This window comes from Lissotriton vulgaris, chromosome 11, assembly GCF_964263255.1.
Source record: "Lissotriton vulgaris chromosome 11, aLisVul1.2, whole genome shotgun sequence".
NCBI classification, from domain to species: domain Eukaryota; kingdom Metazoa; phylum Chordata; class Amphibia; order Caudata; family Salamandridae; genus Lissotriton; species Lissotriton vulgaris.
In genome coordinates this window covers 141,297,295-141,319,803 of record NC_141699.1, presented here as the reverse complement: position 1 = coordinate 141,319,803, position 22,509 = coordinate 141,297,295, and the positions used below count along the sequence as shown (strand labels likewise).

Genomic DNA, 22,509 nt, shown 5'->3' with positions numbered 1-22,509 from the left:
ACTCCCAGCAGCAGGAGGTCAGACTCGTGTCTGTGGTGGCAGCATCCATTTTGTGGAGCTGAGGCTTCAGTTAACTTTAACCGGGGTTCACAGTTACATACATGTCGTGTCCCTCTAGAAGGGTGGAATGCTAACCCCGTCGCCAGAATTGGCGAGGGGTTAGTATTCCAATTCGTATGACACCTTACTCGACATGTTTTGATAAAGCAATACCAAAGTTAGCATTTAACCGCGAGGATTATAATGCACTTAAGAGTATATGGTATGCGATATCATGGAACAGCTATTAGGACTTGGTTCCGCAAGCTGCAGACAGGCTCAGCTCATGCCAGAGCACCATCTCACACGATTCCAAGCACTCTGCCTTCAGGATTGTCAAGGCCTGCCATAGGAGTGACTGATAGGAATCTGTGTGTCCATTTTAGGGTTAGGTATAGGTATACTACACCTACAGCAAAGGGTGATTACACGACTTTGCCCCAGCTGTCATGCAGCCAGTTGTGTCAAATTTAGGAGGCCAGCCAGGGGTGGCATAATACATGCTGCAGCCCCTGGCAGCCCTGGGTACACCTATGCCCTGAGTTACAGGGTCTGATAAGGTGGCCCAGTACCAATTGGAAATGTACCTAGGGTACATGGAATCCATTTTAAAGAGAGAGCAGTAGGCCTGGGGTCCTGATTGGCAGGGTCCCAGGTCGACTATGTCCAAAACCAGCTAAAACACAGGGCAAAAAGTTGGGGGCAACCATAGTCAGGATGTACCTTCCTACAGCGCCTACGTTCGCGCCGCGAGTACGCCCCCGGAAGCGCCTACGTTCGCGCCGCGTGTGCACCCCCGGAAGCGCCTACGTTCGCGCCGCGTGTGCACACCCGGAGCGCGCAGCATAAGCGCGTCAAGTCATGTGACCTTAAAATAACACTTTTCATTGGTTGCTAACAGTTTTTTTTTTTTACAAAGGATGAAATCCACACCCATTTCCTTCACTTCTTCTTTCACTTTTGTGACTGCAAGACCTGACTTTTTGCTCCTGGATATTTCTTGGTTTTACCATGGCTGCCAGAGAATCCAGCAGTGATGAAGAACCTGAATTTATCAATGAAGAGCCTCCTCAACGAAAAGTTAAGGAACATTTTATTAGGAAATTATTTTAAATCCCACCTAACCAAAAAAAGGTGAATGCTCCAAAAGTGGAGTGCAGGATCTGCAAAGAAGTGCTGTCACGGGGTAACCCCTTAAAAAAATACTCATTTGGAAACTTCACAATGATCCGACATGTGGAGAGGAAGCACCCCCAGAATTTTGCCCGGGAAAGTGTCAGGGCTCTGGCACAAGAGGTTCCCAGTGATGGGGCCTCTACATCCACCGGAGGAGCAACTTCTTCTGGGAGGGGGCGATCACAAGAGCTGGTTCCGAACATTCAACCTGCTTTTAACCATGGTGCCCTTAGATGCAGATACTGCAATCAACTGCTTTCCTTTGGAGAACAAAGTGTACAGCTCATGGTTCGAGCATTAGAAAACCATCGCTGCCCTTCCCACCCCTAATTCTTTTTGTTTTTTTTGCTCCTGTTGAGCAGTTTCCATTCCCTGTTTTTGTTCCTGTTAGAAAAAAGAAGAAAACAAAAAGTTCTTTTCAGAACTACCTCCAATTCTCATCAAAGAGCTATATTCTTAAAAAAAATGAAAAAGAGTAAGTGAAATAGAGTGCATTGATAATGGAAAGAAAAATGAGTAAGAAAGAACAGAAAGGTATGAGAGGAGAAAGGAAGTGAAGTAGGGAGGACTGAAAGAAGGTGAGTGTTAGGAAAGAAAGTAAGGAGAAGAAGAGTGAATATGGGGAATGTTGATATTCAAAGAAAATGTTGAAAAGGAACAGGGGTGTGGAAGGATAAAAAAAGATGCATTGCTGGAGTTGAAGGCAGAAGGCCTCATTTATGAAGCCATGCGTCACTTTAACGCCACCAAAGCATCACTTTTTGTGACGCATCAGTCCACTAAAAAATGCACCTTATTTATTCATATTTACAAAGTGGCGCAGCTAGGTAAATGCGTCACTTTGTAAACCCCCTGCGCCACATTATTCCTACGTCAGGTGTAATGTATGCAAAAGGGACGTATTGACGCAAGAAAGGGTCGTAGAGGTGACAGTGAATAAACTGGAGGCCTCATTTCTGAAAAGTGACGCATCGCTGCGTGAAAACAGCGATACGTCACTTTTCTGTGCGCACTCCTTACGACATTCCAGATGTGTCATATTTAATGTATGACGAATCATGTCGCAAGGAGTTACAGATACGTCAGTATTTCTGACGTATCTGTAAACACAAAAGTGACGCATTGCTGAATTGCGTCACAAAAGTGACGCAACTCCAGTAACGCGTCCTTTCACATGGGGAAAGCACCATGTGAAAGGTCTTGCGTCAGTCTTACACCTACTGTGAGGCAGGCACAAGATTTTGACGCAACAGCATCCTAAAAGTGACGCAGTGAAATCTCAGATTTCACTGCGTCGCTATTACGAAGCTTTTTGCGGGGGAACGCCCCCTCTGCATACATTATACCTGACGCAGGTATAATGTGGCGCAGGGTTTTAAAAAGTGACCCATCTACCTAGATGCGTCACTTTTTAAATATAGCGCAACGAGGCGCATTTTTTTACAACGCTGGTGCAATGCGTCACTTTTCTGTGCGCACTCCTTACGACATTCCAGATGTGTCATATTTAATGTATGACGAATCATGTCGCAAGGAGTTACAGATACGTCAGTATTTCTGACCTATCTGTAAACACAAAAGTGACGCATTGCTGAATTGCGTCACAAAAGTGACGCAACTCCAGTAATGCGTCCTTTCACATGGGGAAAGCACCATGTGAAAGGTCTTGCGTCAGTCTTACATCTACTGTGAGGCAGGCACAAGATTTTGACGCAACAGCATCCTAAAAGTGAAGCAGTGAAATCTCATAGATTTCACTGCGTCGCTATTACGAAGCTTTTTGTGGTGGAACGCCCCCTCTGCATACATTATACCTGACGCAGGTATAATGTGGCGCAGGGTTTTAAAAAGTGACCCATCTACCTAGATGCGTCACTTTTTAAATATAGCGCAATGATGCGCATTTTTTTACACCGCTGGTGCGTCACAAAAAGTGACGCACAGGCGGCGCAAAACTGTCGCAAGGCCTTCATAAATAAGGTCCTGGATTTTCCCCGTGCTTCGCTCCCCGGTGCGCGTACCGGGCGCTCCCCCCGTGCAAATCGAAAAAAAATATTTTTTAAAAATGCCCCGCGGGACCCTATTTTAGCCTCCACATTAAACTTAGGGGGTCAGGAGGGGGTCTACCCTGCCCCCTTCTAGTCATTTCTCCCTTTTTTATGTCACCTCTTGTGTCTCGATCCTACCGAGACACAAGATGGCGGCCGCTCCCGACTGTTTCGAATGTTTACAGACACCCGTGAGCCAATCAGCTTTCCGGAGCGCGCCTACAGATATATATATATATATATTTTTTTTAACCTAAATTACTCAAAATCCACTGGAGCACATATCTTGAGACATAGCAAAGGCACATCCGGCTACCAGTCCCTACAATTTTGCCAAATTTGGTGGAAATCCATTCAGCCGTTCGGGCTAAAAGTGAAATCGACCGCCCTATGGAAATTAACATGGGGAAAACACGTTTTGGGACCCCCCTTTTATCTCGGCCCCCGCTTGACGAATCCCCCTTAAACTTTCAGGGAAGGAACGGAACGCCGCGAGGCCATTTTGAGGAACTTTTCAGTCAGATTCGTCAACCGGTGCCAAAGTTATTCCAAATAGAATTTTGAGATTTAACATTGAAAAAAATCCTAACTATAACTACCTACTGGCGACCGCCAGTAGGTAATATATATATATATATATATATATATATATATATATATATATATATATATATATATATATATATATATATATATATATATATATATATATATATATATACACACACATATATACACATACAAAAAAATGGGACTGCTATTTTATCAGATAGAACTATTTTACATAAAGCAGAATTTTGGGAATTTTTGAAAGAAAAAAAATTAGAATAGGGCAATTTTACGAAGCCCTAGTTTTAATGCAAGAAAACACCAATGACTCCGTCTTACAATAAAAATCATTATATGTATTTAAATAATGCCAATTAATTGGACCTACAATTCTCAATTGTATTACAAATATACTTTATGGAACATTTTGATTTGCTTTCAGCTAATTTCTAATTGCTTGAACATATTATAGGATAGTAAACTAGTGTCACAGACTGGCTGCATAAATAGTACGTACGTACAATAAATACCACATATTCAGTGTTTGCACATTGCATAATTCATCCCTCATCACATAATTTTATCAGCCGTGTTCCCTAATTTTAGTGCCACAGACAAAACTGCTATAATACTTCAATTTTGGGAAAATTGCATTGATCATACAAAGGGCGTAACATTGTTTTATACAAAAAAAAGTGGAAACTTGCATCGGAAAGCAGTTACCTAGCTTTGTTTTCTTTATCTGATGTGCTTCAAAGAGGACCTGCAGCTCTTGATATTTTTGGGTAAGAGTAGCTTTGAGACTGTCCAGTTGTGGTTGGTACAAAAGATTTTCTTCTGCCAGGCTGCGGTTTCCAGCAAGGGTCATATCTTTGGTGAGCTGCACGTTTTGAACCTGTCACAGAAAAAAGAAATACAAAAAAAGGGCACTTTATTACAATTTCATGTATAACCAGATATCCATTTTCCATGGATTTACAATATACAATTAGATCCATAACGGCCTGGTCTTAAAACATGCAGTGTTCGCCCCCTGCACGGCTTCATTGCGGTGTCAATGTGGGCATAAAGCACAAATACGTCAACTACTCAAAAAGTCCTGTACCACAAAGTTTTCAAATAATGAGACCTCAGGACACTAAACTGCATTAAACTGCATTATGGAACGAGTTATATGTATTCCAAGTCACAAAAACAGAACATGTATTGAGTGCCATGAAAACAAATGCCACACTTTAACAGATTGGAAAAAAACGAATATGCTCCCAGTTTAGCAGCCCCAGCTTGTGATGATTTGGGAGGTTTCACAGCCCTTTGGGTTTAACAAGCCAAAGAAATACACTCTTGCTAAGGAGACCAACATATTTATCGTGTTTTTTTAAAAGACCACCCTGAGAGGAAGGTTTGGCAGTACTGAGATTAACAAATAAGCTCAATGGGAGATTGCCCTTAAGAAAAAAATAAAACATACCAAAATGTGGTAATTCTGCATTAAACAAATGTTATCCACCCTGCGCATGGATTAGCAGAGGGATAAGGGGGGTGGTCACGTTGTGGGGTAAGAGTCCAAGATATTATAAATGAGATGGGCCAGTTATAACACTATGCATCTAAGGCTTTAAAATGCTTTTCGCAACCACTGAACGGGATCCACCACCGAAAACTAGCACTGGCAAAGCCACTGGGTTTCTCCTATGAGAGATCGATTGGCTTGGTCAAGTGGTTTTTTTTCCATGCTGCACATCAGCTACCTATCACACTAATTACAGATTGGATCGTCGGAGGCATGGCCAGCTCTGGGGTGGTGTTGGAGCACCCGGACCTCACCTAATGTTCAGTTGGTAACTTTTCTAGCCCACAGATGGGCCTCGCTGTGTAGAATGCGTGCAGAATCCATACGCTGCTGTCCCATGTTCTCGGCCCGTAGTCAAGACCGCATGGCCCCTGGTTCTTTCAGGGTGGTGCTCCTTCCACGGCATGGGCCGCCGTGTAAATATTCCAGCTCAGAGGTACCCAACGTACAAAGGAGCACCCGGACCTCAGCTGCACACAAGGAGCCTTGAATGGTAAGCACGCCTCCAGCACAACGATATCCTTTGACTGTTCAAACTGCCCTGGATGCCTGACGCGTTTCGAAGTGTCCCCACTTCTCTTCAGAGGCTTTGGCAGTTATGAAATTGCGGTGGTCCAGCCGCAGAAAATGCACTACCCTGCTAAAGTTGGGGCCATGGGACTCCTGATATTACAGAGCCTCGATATGGGAACTGCCACAAGGGATAGCTAACAGAACAACATGCCGCAACAGAAACCACGTGTCCCAGAATTCCATCTGGGCTCAACCGAGCCGCTCATTGGATGCAGAACATTCAAATGGATGGGCATGTGAAGTATGATGACCACGCCTCTGATGAAGTGCGGAAGCAGTGAAACGCGTCAGGCGTTGAGAACTGAGCAGACAGAAAGACTAATGCTGCGGGAGTTGGTGTGCGTTTTCAAGTTTGGGACAAACTCGGAATATATATCTATATATCTATATCTATATATATATCTATATATCTATATCTATATCTATATCTATATCTATATCTATATCTATATATATCTATATATATATATATATATATATATATATATATATATATATATATATATATATATATATATCTATCCCCGTTGCAAGAGGCCGCCCTGAAGGGTCGGGGGGCTCCATACTGGAGGTTCTTTGTGGTAATATAAATAATGGAGCATGACCCCACTCACCGGACTGCGCACCCACTATGGTATGCTAATTTGCAAGTCGGAGTTCGGCGCTGGAAGGGATTGTGTGTGGAGAACTTCCACACAGATCGTGCTGGGGACTCGAGGTTTTGGACGGAGTCGAATAATCATCGAGCATTAGCTGCGATACAGATTCATGTTGACTGCATAACATTTTGAAATAGATTGCACTGGTAACCAGCAGCAAGCTCGGCACTGGCTACGAAATAGAGAAAATGAGTAATGAAAACTATTGTGCTTGACATTTACGTTCCAGATGCATTATGGTATATTGATGCTAATTATGCCACGTGATACCAACATTCAAATTGAGGGCATTCACGCACTTGGTGGTTGGCTTCCTTCCGTGATCAAGGCCCACCCGCCAAAACATGTTGGAGTAAGGGAAGCTTTCTGATGTCGCATGACCTCGAATAAAGCCTCTTTTCCTCAGTATTGGGCCTCTTAAGTTTGCTGTCGTTGTGGATATTTGACGGGCTTCTCCGTGCCCGTTGCAAGAGGCCGCCCTGAAGGGTCGGGGGCTCCATACTGGAGGTTCTTTGTGGATGTGGATAGATATATATATATATATATAAAAAAACACTCCAACGAGTTGCCGTTATATATATATATAAAAAAGTTAAAAGCACCTGCTGCCGTATTCCTGGCCTCCAACAAATTTCAGGCAATAATTAAAAAATTCAAGATAACTCTGGTGATTAATGGACCTGCTGGAGAGAAGCTGAGTTTTACGTACTAAAAGTTTTCACTCATCATAAAGTAGCGCAGTGTTAATATGCCTGAAGCAAAGCATGTGTACCATGCAGATCACAGAAGTGCATAGAATGTAAAAAGTTCAGTGGGTTAGGGCTTTTGTATCCCTTTGTTTCTTGCAATTTATAAATAAAAATCCTAATACAGAACAGTGAGCTATTAACGGTCATCAAACCGCTGTGTGGAAAGTGCAAAGTATAGGTTAGAGAGTGTGGTGATATTTTCCCCAGTCTCATTATCCTAATGCTTCAAAAAAGGTTTCATTTGGGTAGAACTCAATTCTTATTAGTAAACACAACCCCAAGCATAGTGTTAAGTTTTACATTCTGAGTTTGTGCTTCTCCAGATCAAGCCCTCAAACTATACTGCCTACCAGTATGGATGAGGTGTGACTCCTATACCTTGCAGTCCTTTTTTAGGTCTCTGCTAGAAACGTGCGAAGCGCGTTCTCGCCAGAGAACTATAGCGATCGTTTCACCCGAGAAAATCCGACAAAACGAGACGAGCTGTGCACGCGCGCAGCATTGTGAATGGGAGAGGGAGCGACAAGAGCTGGCCACGCGCAGATTTGGCCACGCGCACGCTCATGGCGCCAGCGTCTCCGCCGCGCGCCGATAACTGCTCTCTTCCTGGCCGGCTTCACGAAGGCAGCATGGCGTGCGGTGCCACTCTGAAGCGGCCCATGGAGTTCGAGGCCCAGCTGAGCCTCCAGTCCCCTAAGCGCAGGAGGTGCGCCCCGCTGCCTGGGTCCCCTGGGGGACATTCCCCGCAGCGGTGTGGTCTGATGTCCTACGGCGAGGAACAGCCTCATGGAACACCGCCTCTGCCTTTCGTTGGGGAGCGACGCCTCACCGCAGGTAACTGCAGAGGAGGCTCACGCCGGGTGGCACAGGGAAAGCAATGACATTGGGGTTATTCACACAGCTCTGATGATGCACCTCGGGCACAGGGCTGATGCAGTTATTCACACAGCTCTGATAATGCACCGCAGTTATTCACACAGCTGTGATAATGCACCTCAGACAGGTGCTCACAGCTGTTATTATTCACACAGCTCGGATGATGCCCCTCAGGCACAGAACTGACGCAGTTATTCACACAGCTCTGATGATGCACCTCGGGCACAGAACTGACGCAGTTATTCACACAGCTCTGATGATGCACCTCGGGCACAGAACTGACGCAGTTATTCACACAGCTCTGATGATGCACCTCGGGCCCGGGACTGACGCAGTTATTCACACAGCTCTGATTATGCACCTCAGGCACGGGACTGACGCAGTTATTCACACAGCTCTGATGATGCACCTCGGGCACGGGACTGACGCAGTTATTCACACAGCTCCGATGATGCACCTCGGGCACGGGGCTGACGCAGTTATTCACACAGCTCTAATGATGCACCTCAGGCACGGGGCTGACGCGGTTATTATTCACACAGCTCTGATGATGCACCTCGGGCACGGGGCTGACGCAGTTATTCACACAGCTCTGATGATGCACCTCGGGCACGGGGCTGACGCAGTTATTCACACAGCTCTGATGATGCACCTCTGGCACGGGGCTGTCGCAGTTATTCACACAGCTCTGATGATGCACCTTGGGCACAGGGCCGGCGCAGTTATTCACACAGCTCTGATGATGCACCTCAGCACAGGACTGACGCAGTTATTCACACAGCTCTGATGATGCACCTCGGGCACAGGGCTGACGCAGTTATTCACACAGCTCTGATAATGCACCGCAGTTATTCACACAGCTCTGATAATGCACCTCAGGCAGGTGCTCACAGATATTATTCACACAGCTCTGATGATGCACCTCGGGCACAGGACTGACGCAGTTATTCACACAGCTCTGATGATGCACCTCGGGCACGGGACTGACGCAGTTATTCACACAGCTCTGATGATGCACCTCAGGCACGGGACTGACGCAGTTATTCACACAGCTCTGATGATGCACCTCGGGCACGGGACTGACGCAGTTATTCACACAGCTCCGATGATGCACCTCGGGCACGGGGCTGACGCAGTTATTCACACAGCTCTGTTGATGCACCTCAGGCACGGGGCTGACGCTGTTATTCACACAGCTCTGATGATGCACCTCGGGCACGGGGCTGACGCAGTTATTCACACAGCTCTGATGATGCACCTCAGGCAGGTGCTCACAGATGTTATTATTCACACAGCTCTGATGATGCACCTCAGGCACGGAGCTGACGCAGTTATTCACACAGCTCTGATGATGCACCTCGGGCGGACACAGTTATTCACACAGCTCTGATGATGCACCTCGGGCACGGGGCTGACGCAGTTATTCACACAGCTCTGATGATGCACCTCGGGCACGGAGCTGACGCAGTTATTCACACAGATCTGATGATGCACCTCGGGCACGGGGCTGACGCAGTTATTCACACAGCTCTGATAATGCACAGCAGTTATTCACACAGCTCTGATAATGCACCTCAGGCAGGTGCTCACAGCTGTTATTATTCACACAACTCTGATGATTCACCTCAGGCACGGGGTCACAGCTGTTATTATTCACACAGCTCAGATGATGCACCTCAGGCACGGGGTCACAGCTGTTATTCACACAGCTCTGTTGCGCTCTCTAATACTCTTTACTAATAACTCTCTCCTACTCACTATCGACTTCTCACTCTACTACTTACTGTGTGTGTGGGTGCTAATGCAATAGGTCTCGCATATGTACGTGATGAAGCTATTGGCAATGTAAATGACAATGCCATTTATTTATGATTTAAAAAAAAATAATAATAATAATGAGCAATGCCAATAGCTTTACCTTTAATGCTGCCAAGACCATTGCATTGTAAATGCTTGTCTTATGGAAGCTTTCCTATACACTAATGTACAGTGCGATTCGTGGTCTCTCTGTAACGTGAGTGATGTACAGTGCTCCGTTACTCTATGCTGGTATGAGTGGCGCTATAAAACAAAAGAAATGCATGCATGACAGTGCTTGTGGGGACTTGAGGCCCATCTGTGGGCTCGGAACTTTTTGGCAACAGCAATATTTACGTGCACCCATTAGGGTAGGGTTCGCTGATCCAGACTACAACACCCACAAGTCAATACGCTCAACAGAACAGCCCATCGAAGGGTGACATTTTTCCTTGTGTGTGTATGGGTCAGAACAGCACGAAAGACTGTCGAAGCCTCTGATGAAACGCGTCAGGCATGCATAACTCGACACGAAAGCTGTTATTTGCATCAGCATGCCGGTTCAGTTCTTACCCTTTAAAAGCATGGTGCTAGCGGATGTCCGAGTGCGTCTTTGTTCCGGTGGGGAACTTTGGAGCTTTCATTTTACGCGGCATCCCCGGCGCGAAAAATGCACCACCCTACTAAGGTTAGGGGCCACAGGCTCTGTAGTTCACAGAACCATTATGTGGGACACTTGCTTGGGATATTGAACGGCACAACATGCGGAGGACCATCTGTGGGCTTGGAACTTTTTGGCAACATCAATATTTACGTGCACCCATTAGGGTAGAGTTCGCTGATCCAGACTACAACACCCACAAGTCAATACGCTCAACGGAGCAGCCCATTGAAGGGTGATATTTTTCCTTGTGTGTGTATGGGTCAGAATAGCACGAAAGACTGTCGAAGCCTCTGATGAAGTGCGGCAGCACAGAAACGCGTCAGGCATGCATAACGCGACACGAAAGCTGTTATTTGCATCGGCATGCCGGTCCCGTTCTTACCCTTTAAAAGCCTGGTGCTAGTGGATGTCTGAGTGCGTCTTTGTTCTGGTGGGGAACTTATATATATATATATATATATATATATACATATATATAGTGAATTTAAAAGAACCTGCTGCCGTATTCCTGGCATTCAACAAATTTCGGCCATTAATAAAAAAATTCAAGATAACTGGTGATTAATGGACCTGCTGGAGAGCAGCTGAGTTTTACGTACTGAAAGTTATCACTCATCATAAAGTAGCACAGTGTTAATATGCCTGAAGCAAAGCATGTGTACCATGCAGATCACAGAAGTGCGTAGAATGTAAAAAGTTCAGTGGGTTAGGGCTTATGCAGGTAATATCCCTTTGTTACTTGCAATTAATAAATTAAATTCCCAATACAGGGGGGAGGAGCCAAGACGGCGGCCAAAATGGCCGCATAGACGCCCGGCTCCGCAGCTCGCCCTCACCTCCGGAACTATCCTGGCGATGATCCTGCACCCCAGCCACGGCCCAGTGCAGCGGAATCTCGGCGGAGCTTGACCGCGTTATTCTGATCTTTTTGCGGCCTCTGACGGCCGAATTAGACCGCCTGCAAGTTTCTGGCCTTTCCTCCAGCACGAGCCGGGACCTCACGTAGCGAAGCAGCCGTCCCGCACAGCGTCAACACCGGCCTCCATTGGCCATTGATACCCGGCGACCAGAGTGGTGAAACCGCCCTTCTATGATCCTGTGACTGTCGCCGCAACGCAGCACTGACTAACGCGGAGTGCACATTCTGCTGGCCCCAGCAACCTCGCGCATATGATCGGACAGCAGATTGGCTTGCCTGACCGGACTCTGATCACACCGTGGTGAGAGGTGTGTAGCGCTGCACATCTGAAGGAATCTGCGTGTGCCTCATTTTATTTCTCCACACACCGCGATTTGCTGATGTAGCTGCGACACCGGTAAGAACGACTTTCTTTGGTGTGTGTGGCTTGAAGTCCTTGGGCGTTGGAGATACAACATGGCGCCCACGCTAATGGATGTTTGGCTGGCCCTCCGAGACTGGCGCATTGAGTGGCAAGAACTGCGGGCGGCCGCACATGTTTCTCACCCTACTATCTCTCCTGCTGCGAAAGACTTGGATACGGCACCGTGCATTGTGGACTGTGAGCCCGAATGCTCCCCAGTTGTCATAGCCGAGGTCTCCCAGGCGTGCAGGAAGCGTGTTGGAGGGTCCGGGGAGCACAACGACAAGATCAGTGACTCTGTTTATCCCTTTTCCTTCCTATTGCCAGCCTGCCTGCCTGAATGCCAACACCCTGACTTTGTGTGGAAGGTGATTCTACCTCGGGGGGACCCTCCTGGACTATTCCTTTGGTTCTTGGCTCGATCTGAGATTGCCCCTCCGGGTACTACGTGTTTGCTGATACCACCTGTGTGCAACTATGACTCCTTTTTGACTCTTTTCCGTACTGGCCAGGGCTGACTCTTGCTCACTCATGTCGCTTATTCGTGAACTGGATGCTGGAGTGGATTATGGACTGCACTGGTGACCGCGGGTGGCTGGGGTGATTGTATATTGATGCCCGCGTACTATTTCAGTGGGCCCTTGCTTCTGGGGTTGGGGGTGCACAAGGGGCTGGTGCTATGGCCCTCCTCCGCTTCTCCCTCTTTTGGGGTTTCTTGGGGCGACAGGCATGCCTAATGGGGGGGGGGGGGGGGCCGTGGCCTTCCGCTGGTATGCAGGGTGGGGGATGGGATGTGTTTGTACCTCTGTGTCTCCATGGCCTTCTATCTTCTATTTCTCTTCTTGTTCTTTCTCTCGTTTCTCTTCTTCTTTCTAATATCTTGGGTCAGACGGGTGGTCAGGGTTTAGTTCTTTCCGGGACGATTTTTGCGCTTTGCGTTTATATCTTTATCGTATGGTTTAGTGATTCTATGGCTAAGATCTCGATTTTACTGCATATTCGCTGAATGATTGTATATTCCGATTTTCCTTCCCTCCTATGCTTCTGTTTGAGGGCGCACATCCTGTCTACGAATTGTTCCACGTAATACATGCTTTTTATAGGTCGTCAGATCCTTTTATTGATGCTATAGAATGAACCCTTTGTCCATCCTCATATACCATAGACTTGTTAGATCGCGACTCCTGAGGTGATATATTGATTGGGCGGGCGCTAACTGGGGCGACATGTACTTCCGCGCTTGTGTATCCTGATTGTAATGACTTACGCCAGTATTTTAATAACGCTGCTTCACTTGTGGATACATTGCTATGTGGCTCGCCCTCTCAGCTACCCGGTCTGACTTTAGGACGATTCGCCAAAATTACAAAATGAAACCCTCTTTATCCTTTTCCTGTTGTTCCTTGCCAGTACATCGTAGCGTTGTTACTTCGGTCATTGATTGCAGCGCAAGGAAACCTGGAATGTTTTACAGTGTCATAGCGGCCGGCCCGCAGTGGTTGTAGGCAGACGCTGTGTACTATATTTATGATCAATAAAGGTTTTCAAAAAAAAAAAAAACATTCCCAATACAGAACTGTTGCATTTCACCTTTTAATTATTTATTTCCTTTGCTGGAACTAGAACCCTGCTCCTGCGTGAGCCTTCCTGGTTCTGTGTTCCAGATTCCCTGTGTGGAGTTTAAGCCTGCCCTGCTGTTCAGCTGGATGCTCTGTGCCTCTTCTCCTACAATAAATCCTTTTTTGATATATAATCGTCTGGCATCCTACCTTACAAAATTGGCGACGATTGGAGAACCAAAGAAATCCTTTTGCGGCATTTCCTAGGCACAGGTGCGAGGATTTCTTCGAAAAACGAACCCATCCACCTCTCTTCACTTTCAACGTGGTCGGACTGCTGTTGAGAGAAGCCTCTCCTCATCCGTTCGTTTGGCAGCCTCGGGGTATGTACTTGGAGGAAGTTATTGTTTTTTTACTACTTTCCTCATTACGAGAGGTTTGCCGTTATCTACATAGCGTTACCAGGTTGCCATAACAACCTATCAGCCTGCATGTCATCGCGTTCTAAACGTCACCGCGCTTAACGCGTCATCACGCGGATCACGCTCTCTCTAGAGCTAATCCGCCTTGTTTTCTCCTGCTGGTACGAGGCGCGTCACAAAGGGTGTCCTGATTCAACGCCGCCTCAGCGTCAAAGCGTCTTGGATCAATACCTGCATCTCGAGGCGCGTCACAAGCGGTGCCCTGGATCAGCGCCGCCTCAGTGTCAAAGCCTCCTGGATCAACGTCCGCCCAGGTAACTTGCCTGACCGAGTGAAATCCTGACGCTAGCGCTACAACATTGACAGCAACAACGTGATTAAAACTGCCATTTACTGCTATTTACTCTTAGCGTTTTAAAGACATACATTTCCAGACTGAAAACGCTACACTGTTTGGTGCTTAAACGCTGAAAGGCTTATTTAATTGTTCTTTTCTCAGAGCTTTGTTCTTCTCCTGCTTTGAGGATTGGTACTATATATATTTTTTTGCTACTCTTCATCCTTGCTGTGTCCAGTATAGTGCAAGTATATTTTGGATATTTTGACACTTTACTTATCATTTTCTGTGTGCATTCTACACCATTGGCATTATCTATGCTATTTACAGATACTGATACTTTATTTAAGTTGTGTTATTAACATATTACTTAGCCATGCAATTTGATCCTCCAAGCAAGTTTCTGCAGAGCAAAGGTGAACCATCTATTCCATGGTCACGTTGGAAAGAAGAGTTTATCACCTACCTTAAAGCCATCGATGGTGAGCGTATGTCTGCTGAGAGGAAGAAAAATATTTTCCTCCACTGCTTGGGTTCAGAGGGTCAAAATGTCTTCAGAACTCTTCCTCCTATGCGTTCAGGAGGTGATCACAACGTTTACGATGAAGCTTTATTGCGAATTGAAAATAGATTCAAACCCAATACCAGTGTAGCATTGAACAGGTATAAATTCTATACTAGAGCTCAAGAAGAGAATGAAAGTTTTGATGACTTTCTCACTGCACTTCGAGCTCTCTCCCTTCATTGCAATTTTGGGTTAATGACTGACGAAATGCTCAGGGACCAAATTATTGTACACGTGAGAAGTAAAAAAGTTCAGGAACAGCTTTGGATTCTGGGCGATCCCAGTTTAGAAGTGACCATCAGTACCTCCAAAGCTCTTGAACAATCTGAACGTTGGATGAAAACTTTAGAAAGTAAAGCCTCCTCTGGTACTGTTAGTAAACTATCTTCTAGTGTTGATGAGGGTAATGTTAGTGCGGTTTCATCCTCTAGCTCATTTTCCACTGGCAAGCCCAATATTAATACGAAAACTCAGGTCAATTCAAAAAATTATTACTGCTTTAGATGTGGTAATCCCAACCACATTGCTTCGTATTCTCGTTGTCCTGCCATTGGAAAAGAGTGCACTAAATGTGGACGTCCAGGTCATTTTTCTAAAATGTGCAAAGACACTAGTTCTAGAAAGGATTCCTCTTTTTCCTCTAAAGGCAAAATTTCCACTGTGTCACAAGGTATGTCATCATCCCAAGACCTTGAACATGGTATTGTTGTTTCTATCCGCAATGTGTTTGATACTAATTCTGCAGAAACTTTGAGTTCTCCGGATTGTATCGTTAATATTTTGGGTAAAGAGCTCAAACTTATGGCTGATTCAGGCTCTCCCTGGACCATTATCACCAAGTTATATTGCAATGAAGTTTTTGGTAATCTAGTTGATCTAACTAACTTATGTGAGTCTGATATTGTTGCACAAAACTTTGATGAGTCCTACATTAATATTCTTGGTTATAAAGAAGTCCGGATTGAGTTTAGGGGGAATAGTGCTTGGATCAAAATGTACATTGCCATCAAAGGTGTGAATGTTCTGGGCTGGAGGGATCAATTCAGACTTGGTATTACCTTAAATCCCAGGAACAAAGACCCTATTTCTGTAGTTGCCATTACGTGTGATGCTGCACCTTTGGACAACACTGCTTCCTGTTCTACAAGTACTCCTTTGTCTGATGAGAGTATGATTGCTTCTGAATCTTCCAGGGATGTATGTGATCTCGAGAAAGACCTTCCTTTGCTATTTCCTCAAGTTTTTTCTGAGAAACTTGGCAAACTTAGAGGTTTTTCCCATAGGATCAAAGTTAAAAATGGTGCCATCCCGGTCAAACAAAAGTTGAGGGGTGTACCCATCAGTATAAGAGCTGAACTCAAGATCTTATTGGATGACATGATCCTTGGTGGTGTCATTGAGGAGGTGGAGTCCTCTGAATGGGTTTCGCCCATCGTTTTGGCTCAAAAACCCGATAAAAGTATCAGGCTATGTGTGGACCTGAGGGCTCTCAATGCCAACTTAATTACTGATTGTCACCCTCTCCCCAATATAAACGAAATGGTTTGCTTGTTGGATGGTGCTTGCATTTTCTCTACTCTTGATTTGCGTTCCGCTTATCACCAAATCGAATTGACTGATGATGCAAAGCAATTTACCGCTTTCATCACTCCGTTTGGCCTTTTTCAATTTAAGCGGATGCCTTTTGGCCTAGCCTCCCCCGCTTCGGTCTTTCAGAGGGCCATGCACCATATTTTTAAGGAGGTTAGCTCTTTCGTAAAGTGTTTCCAGGATGATATCCTCATTTTTTCCAAGAATGTGGATGATCATCGTGTTCATCTTAAGGATGTGTGCAACAAGTTATGTGATGCTGGTCTTACCCTCAAATTTAACAAGTGTAAATTATTTTGTAAGAGTGTCGAATACTTGGGTCACACCTTGTCTGCTGACGGTGTAGTTCCCAAGCGTTCTCTTGTTGATGCCATTGTAAAAGCCCCTTCTCCTGACAACAAGGAGAAATTGCTTTCCTTCGCTGGCTTATGCGAGTACTACAGTAAGTTCATTCGCAATTTCGCCACGAAAATGGAACCCCTCAGGGAGCTTACCAGGAAGTCCTCTGACTTTGTGTGGTCTGAAAGGCAGGAGTCTGCCTTTTCTTCTATCAAAGAAGATATCGTCAATGCCCCCACTTTGAGATCCTTCTCTCTCAACAAGAAGTGCATTATTACCGTGGATGCCAGTTGTTATGGTCTTGGAGCTGTGTTAGGTCAGGTTTCTGGCAAAGAAGAATGGTGTGTTGCCTTTGCGTCAAGGACCCTATCTCTCACTGAGAGGAGGTATGCGGTTATCGAAAGGGAGTTATTAGCTTGCACATGGGCTGTGGAGCATTTTCGCAATTATGTTTGGGGCAACAGATTCATTCTTAAAACTGACCACAAGCCCTTGGTTGGAATCTTGTCTCCTGGGGGAGGTTGGAACTCAACTGCTCGCATTGCACGCTTATCTTCAAAGTTGCAGGAGTATGATTTTGAGGTTTTGTATGTTCCAGGTAGGAGTAATGTCACGGCAGATTTTCTCTCTAGGTTGCCTTGCCCTGATGTTGGTTCCAACCCAGATAATCCTGAAATTGATATTGTTTCTGTAGTTAATGACTATATTTCCAGTGATTTCAGGGGTGTCACTGAGATTGAGTGGATGTCGGAAGTTGAGAAGGATCCTATTTTCTCATTTATTTTTGATTGTTTAGAAAGAGGTTGGCCCAAGGATAAATCTGTTTTACCTGAATTTGCCCCTTTTTGTCAGGTTTCATCTGAGATTGAGGCTGTAGGAAGGATTTTGTTTAAAGCTGGGAAAATGATTCCTCCTGCTTCCTTGTACAACAAAATTCTTTCGTTGGCCCATAGGACTCATATTGGGATGTCCTCTATGAAACGTCTCATTAGGACCAACTTTTGGTGGCCTGGCCTCGACAAGATGGTAGATAGAACTGTCCGTGACTGTGTGGATTGCATTAGTAGTGATAAGATGCTCAAGGTGTCTTCTGCTCCCCTTCATCCTGTTTCTTGGCCTGACCATCCCTGGCAGAAGCTGGCTTTTGACATTTCTGGTCCTTTCCATCGTCTACCAGAGAATGCTCGTTTTGCTTTAGTTCTTATTGACTATCACAGCAAATGGCCGGAAATTAAGTTTGTCTCCTGTGCCACCACCTTGGTCATTATTTCTTTTCTTAGGGAAGTTTTTGCTAGAGAGGGTTCCCCTGAAATCCTTATTACTGATAATGGCGTCCAACTTATCTCTCGGGACATGGAGGATTTTCTTGTTTCTTGTGGCATCAAGCATCACACTACCTCGTTGTATGAGCCTAGAGAAAATGGCCAGGTTGAGAGGTTTAACCGTGTCCTCAAAAATGCTGTGGAGCTTGCTTGTTCTTCAGGTGAATCCTGGAGGGATGTGGTAAGGGAAAGACTTTGGATGTACCGCATCACTCCACATGCCGTCACTGAGGTCAGTCCTTTCCAGCTTCTGAAAGGGAGAACTCCCAGTTCTGAAATCTGTCCTTGGTGGGTTAAGAAGTTGGATGTTAAGGCTGACCACTTAGACATCTCGCAAGTGGCCAGTCGGGTTGAAACCAAGCAGAACACTATGAAGTCTTTGTTTGACCGTAAAATGAATGTCAAAGTTCCTGATTTTGTTGTGGGCGAGTGGGTCAAGATCAAGAAACCTGGGTTCACTCTCAAAGGTCTTTCCAAGTTCGGCAATCCCATTAAGATTGTCAAAGTTTTCAGGAACTCTGTAATTACCCAAGATGGCAGATCCTGGAACATAAGGAGGGTTGCCAAGTGTAAGTCTGTTCCTCCAGGTTCTGCCCAGACTTCTACTCATGATAAATGTTCTGCTCAGAGTTCTTCTCATGGCGACAGCAACTGTGTTCCGTCCTCTCAATCTGTCGCTCATAGAGTTAAAACCAATGCCAGACCTGTTGTTATGCCTTCTAGGTTTTTATCTTAATTCTCCTTTTCACTGTACTGTTTGGTTTGTTTTATAGGAAGGAGATGTGTTGCATTTCACCTTTTAATTATTTATTTCCTTTGCTGGAACTAGAACCCTGCTCCTGCGTGAGCCTTCCTGGTTCTGTGTTCCAGATTCCCTGTGTGGAGTTTAAGCCTGCCCTGCTGTTCAGCTGGATGCTCTGTGCCTCTTCTCCTACAATAAATCCTTTTTTGATATATAATCGTCTGGCATCCTACCTTACAAGAACAGTGAGCTATTAACTGTCAAACAGCTGTGTGGAAAGTGCAAAGTATAGGTTAGAGAGTGTGGTGATATTTTTCCCCAGTCTCATTATCCTAATGCTTCAAAAAAGGTTTCATTTGGGTATAACTCAATTCTTATTAGTAAAGACAACCCCAACCATTGTGGTAAGTTTTACATTCTGAGTTTGTGCTTTTCCAGATCAAGCCCTCAAACTATACTGCCTACCAGTATGGATGAGGTGTGACTCCTATACCTTGCAGTACTTTTTCTTATGGAAGCTTTCCTATACACTGATGTACAGTGCGATTAGTTGTCTCTCTGTAACGTGAGTGATGTACAGTGCTCTGATACCCAACGATGGTATGAGTGGCGCTATAAAACAGAAGAAATGCATGCGAGACAGTGGTTTTGCAGACTTGAGGGTCACTGTTAATGGGTGGCAGTGAGGAAATCCGAACCGGTGGGGGCGGGGGGAGTTAACAAACATGGTTTCAGTGGGCGCCACTAGTGCGAAAGCCGGCCCTGATGGGGGTGAATCGTTTATCAGTGTTTAGTTAAAAGTAGGGTTAGCTGTTCCTGGCCATTTTATTGCTCGGACGTTTTTGGCGCGCTGCGGATTAGGACTGGAAGTCATAGTTATGTTCAGGTTTTGCCCTTCAAGTTGCGCGAGTCACATGAGAACGATTCTGACTAAGCCTTCCTGTGGACGAGTTCCAAGCGCCGACGGGTCACCTCTGGAGTTTCGGCTTTGTTACGTCAGGTGAAACACGAGCCTTGTAATTAAGGCGGGACCGGTGAGCCGTAGCTGCTCTCTTCTAGTTTGCCCTTGCAGGGGGTGTTGATGAAACACGATCTCACCAAGTTATGTGAAAAAGGGGGCTCATCACTATTCACACTAAAACACGCGATCCAGGATTCGGGCGTGGCAAAGCACATGACTGAAAATGAAACCAATTACAGGAAAACCTCGGGCTTCAGAAATTCGTTTTAATGTGAAACACGCTGCCTTAGCAAAGCCCTGACCTTGATAAGGTTATGTGGCAGGCAGCACAAGGGCGCCGCCATCTTTACTGCCAACCTTCTAATGAGAGAACTCGTTGAATAATAATGTGGCGGGTTCAGGGATACCCAACGGCACCTAGATTAACTCCTTGATGAGAGGGCCAAAGTCTCCAGCAGCTTCCAAGCCGATGACACACCAAAGGAACGCCCAGACACTGGAAAGTGAACACGTTGGAACAAAACATGGCCAGGCTTGTAAAACCTGAGCGGGGATGGCATACTTTTAAACGATTCAAGAAAAGGTAATGGTGATATTTATGTAATGCACTAATATCCGTGTCAGACACGAAGTGGTTGCTGTTTAATCATATGGGGAAAGTTTGATGGCATAGGTGAATTTTAAGGCCTGATGCACCAATAACTAGTCAAGACTGGATAATATAAGACCTCTTTACATGGTAGTTGGGAGTGATATTTCCCATGGATAATTTCTGTGAGAACACAAGGAAACCAGGCTAATTTATGCAAAATGGTGAGAACTTGTTCCTCCACCCTCTTTCTGGGGCAATAGCTCATCCCATCGGAGGAATGGAGCAGCAACAATGGACTGCTTCACATGGAACAGGTGTTGAAAACGGGAGAACAGAGCCTCACCTTAAAGCACAACTGACGCAGTACAGCCAACAACAGAGCAAGACTTACATACGAGGTACAACAAACTCAGCAGTGGTGCTAACATTCCCTACATTGAGGTTATATTTACCCTATAACCTGCAAGCTTTCTCAATCCCTAATCTAGTACAGATAGTTAGAGAAAAGAGAACAGGCAAGGCACAGGCTGTAAACAGCAGACGAGGTGTAACAGTGAGAAGCGAAGTGCAAGTCTCCATCTAACACTGAAACATGCATTCTTGTGCTGAATTAAATGCCAGAGTAATGCAAGCTTTCCATGCAATCATAACCGATATAAACACAGCCATCAATAAAGCATCCTTCCCTCAAGCGTAACCAGTGCGGCCTAGTCAGCAGAAGAGCAGGTTTCATTCACTCAGAAGTGGTGCAGCACATGCAGGAGTAGCTCCGGCTTCCTTGGACTAAAAACCAGCAGCAGCAAAGAAATCCTTCAGACATAACAATTATGGAAGCAAGTAGGAATCTACTTCAACACTCAGACAATAGGTACAGCACAAACAAAACCAGCAAAGCTGAAGCGCGCCTCTTGTCTATTCACCTCCATCTTACATAGGCAGATGCATTCTGTCCCTACTCTCTTATTGAAACTTTAACTCTTCATATTAAAAATAAAAAAATTGCCATAATTTAGGCACTCCACACCACTGGAGTCAAGCTAGTTGGGCTGATGAGAGGTGTTACCTCGAAACCGGTCCGGTCCTCGGATGCTTGATTCCGTTCTGGGAAGGACATGGCTTTTGTAGTTCGGACTGGACTGTTCCCAAGGGGCACAGGGTCAGAGCTGATTTGCATATCGCCATTGTCTAACCCAGGGTGGTGTGGAGTGCAAAAAAACGATGGATTTGGGCCCAGATCTTTGGACTGGGGTGAGTGTGTGACATTGATCCACATTCGGTCCATCACCTGTTGTTTTTGCATATTCCGCCATAAGTGCGCTGGGGATGCCCAGACGTGGGTCCCAGGCACTCCACACCACTGGAGTCAAGCTAGCCGGGCTGATGAGGTGTTACCTCGAAACCGGTCCGGTCCTCGGATGCTTGATTCCGTTCTGGGAAGGACATGGCTTTTGTAGTTCGGACTGGACTGTTCCCAAGGGGCACAGGGTCAGAGCTGATTTGCATATCGCCATTGTCTAACCCAGGGTGGTGTGGAGTGCAAAAAAACGATGGATTTGGGCCCAGATCTTTGGACTGGGGTGAGTGTGTGACATTGATCCACATTCGGTCCATCACCTGTTGTTTTTGCATATTCCGCCATAAGTGCGCTGGGGATGCCCAGACGTGGGTCCCAGGCACTCCACACCACTGGAGTCAAGCTAGCCGGGCTGATGAGAGGTGTTACCTCAAAACCGGTCCTGTCCTTGGATGCTTGATTCCGTTCTGGGAAGGACATGGCTTTTGTAGTTCGGACTGGACTGTTCCCATGGGGCACAGGGTCAGAGCTGATTTGCATATCGCCATTGTCTAACCCAGGGTGGTGTGGAGTGCAAAAAAACAATGGATTTGGGCCCAGATCTTTGGACTGGGGTGAGTGTGTGACATTGATCCACATTCGGTCCATCACCTGTTTTTGCTTTGTAATATGACAGCATGTGAAACTGTTCTCCCGATTTTTATTTGGCCCTAGCACACAAAACCCTGTATGCTCGTGGAGGCCTAGGCCATAAATTGACC

The 22,509-nt window shown here is 45.7% G+C and overlaps 1 protein-coding gene across 2 annotated transcripts in view; it reads right to left on the bottom strand.

Moving 5' to 3' along the window:
* VPS37B (VPS37B subunit of ESCRT-I) overlaps positions 1-22,509 on the bottom strand; it is a 111,703-nt gene that overhangs the window by 22,819 nt on the left and 66,375 nt on the right. For both annotated transcript variants that reach the window (XM_086942940.1, XM_086942941.1), the window contains exon 2: positions 4,536-4,707. In XM_086942940.1, the coding sequence (XP_086799066.1) occupies positions 4,536-4,707 (172 nt within the window). The remainder of the gene's footprint in view (positions 1-4,535; positions 4,708-22,509) is intronic.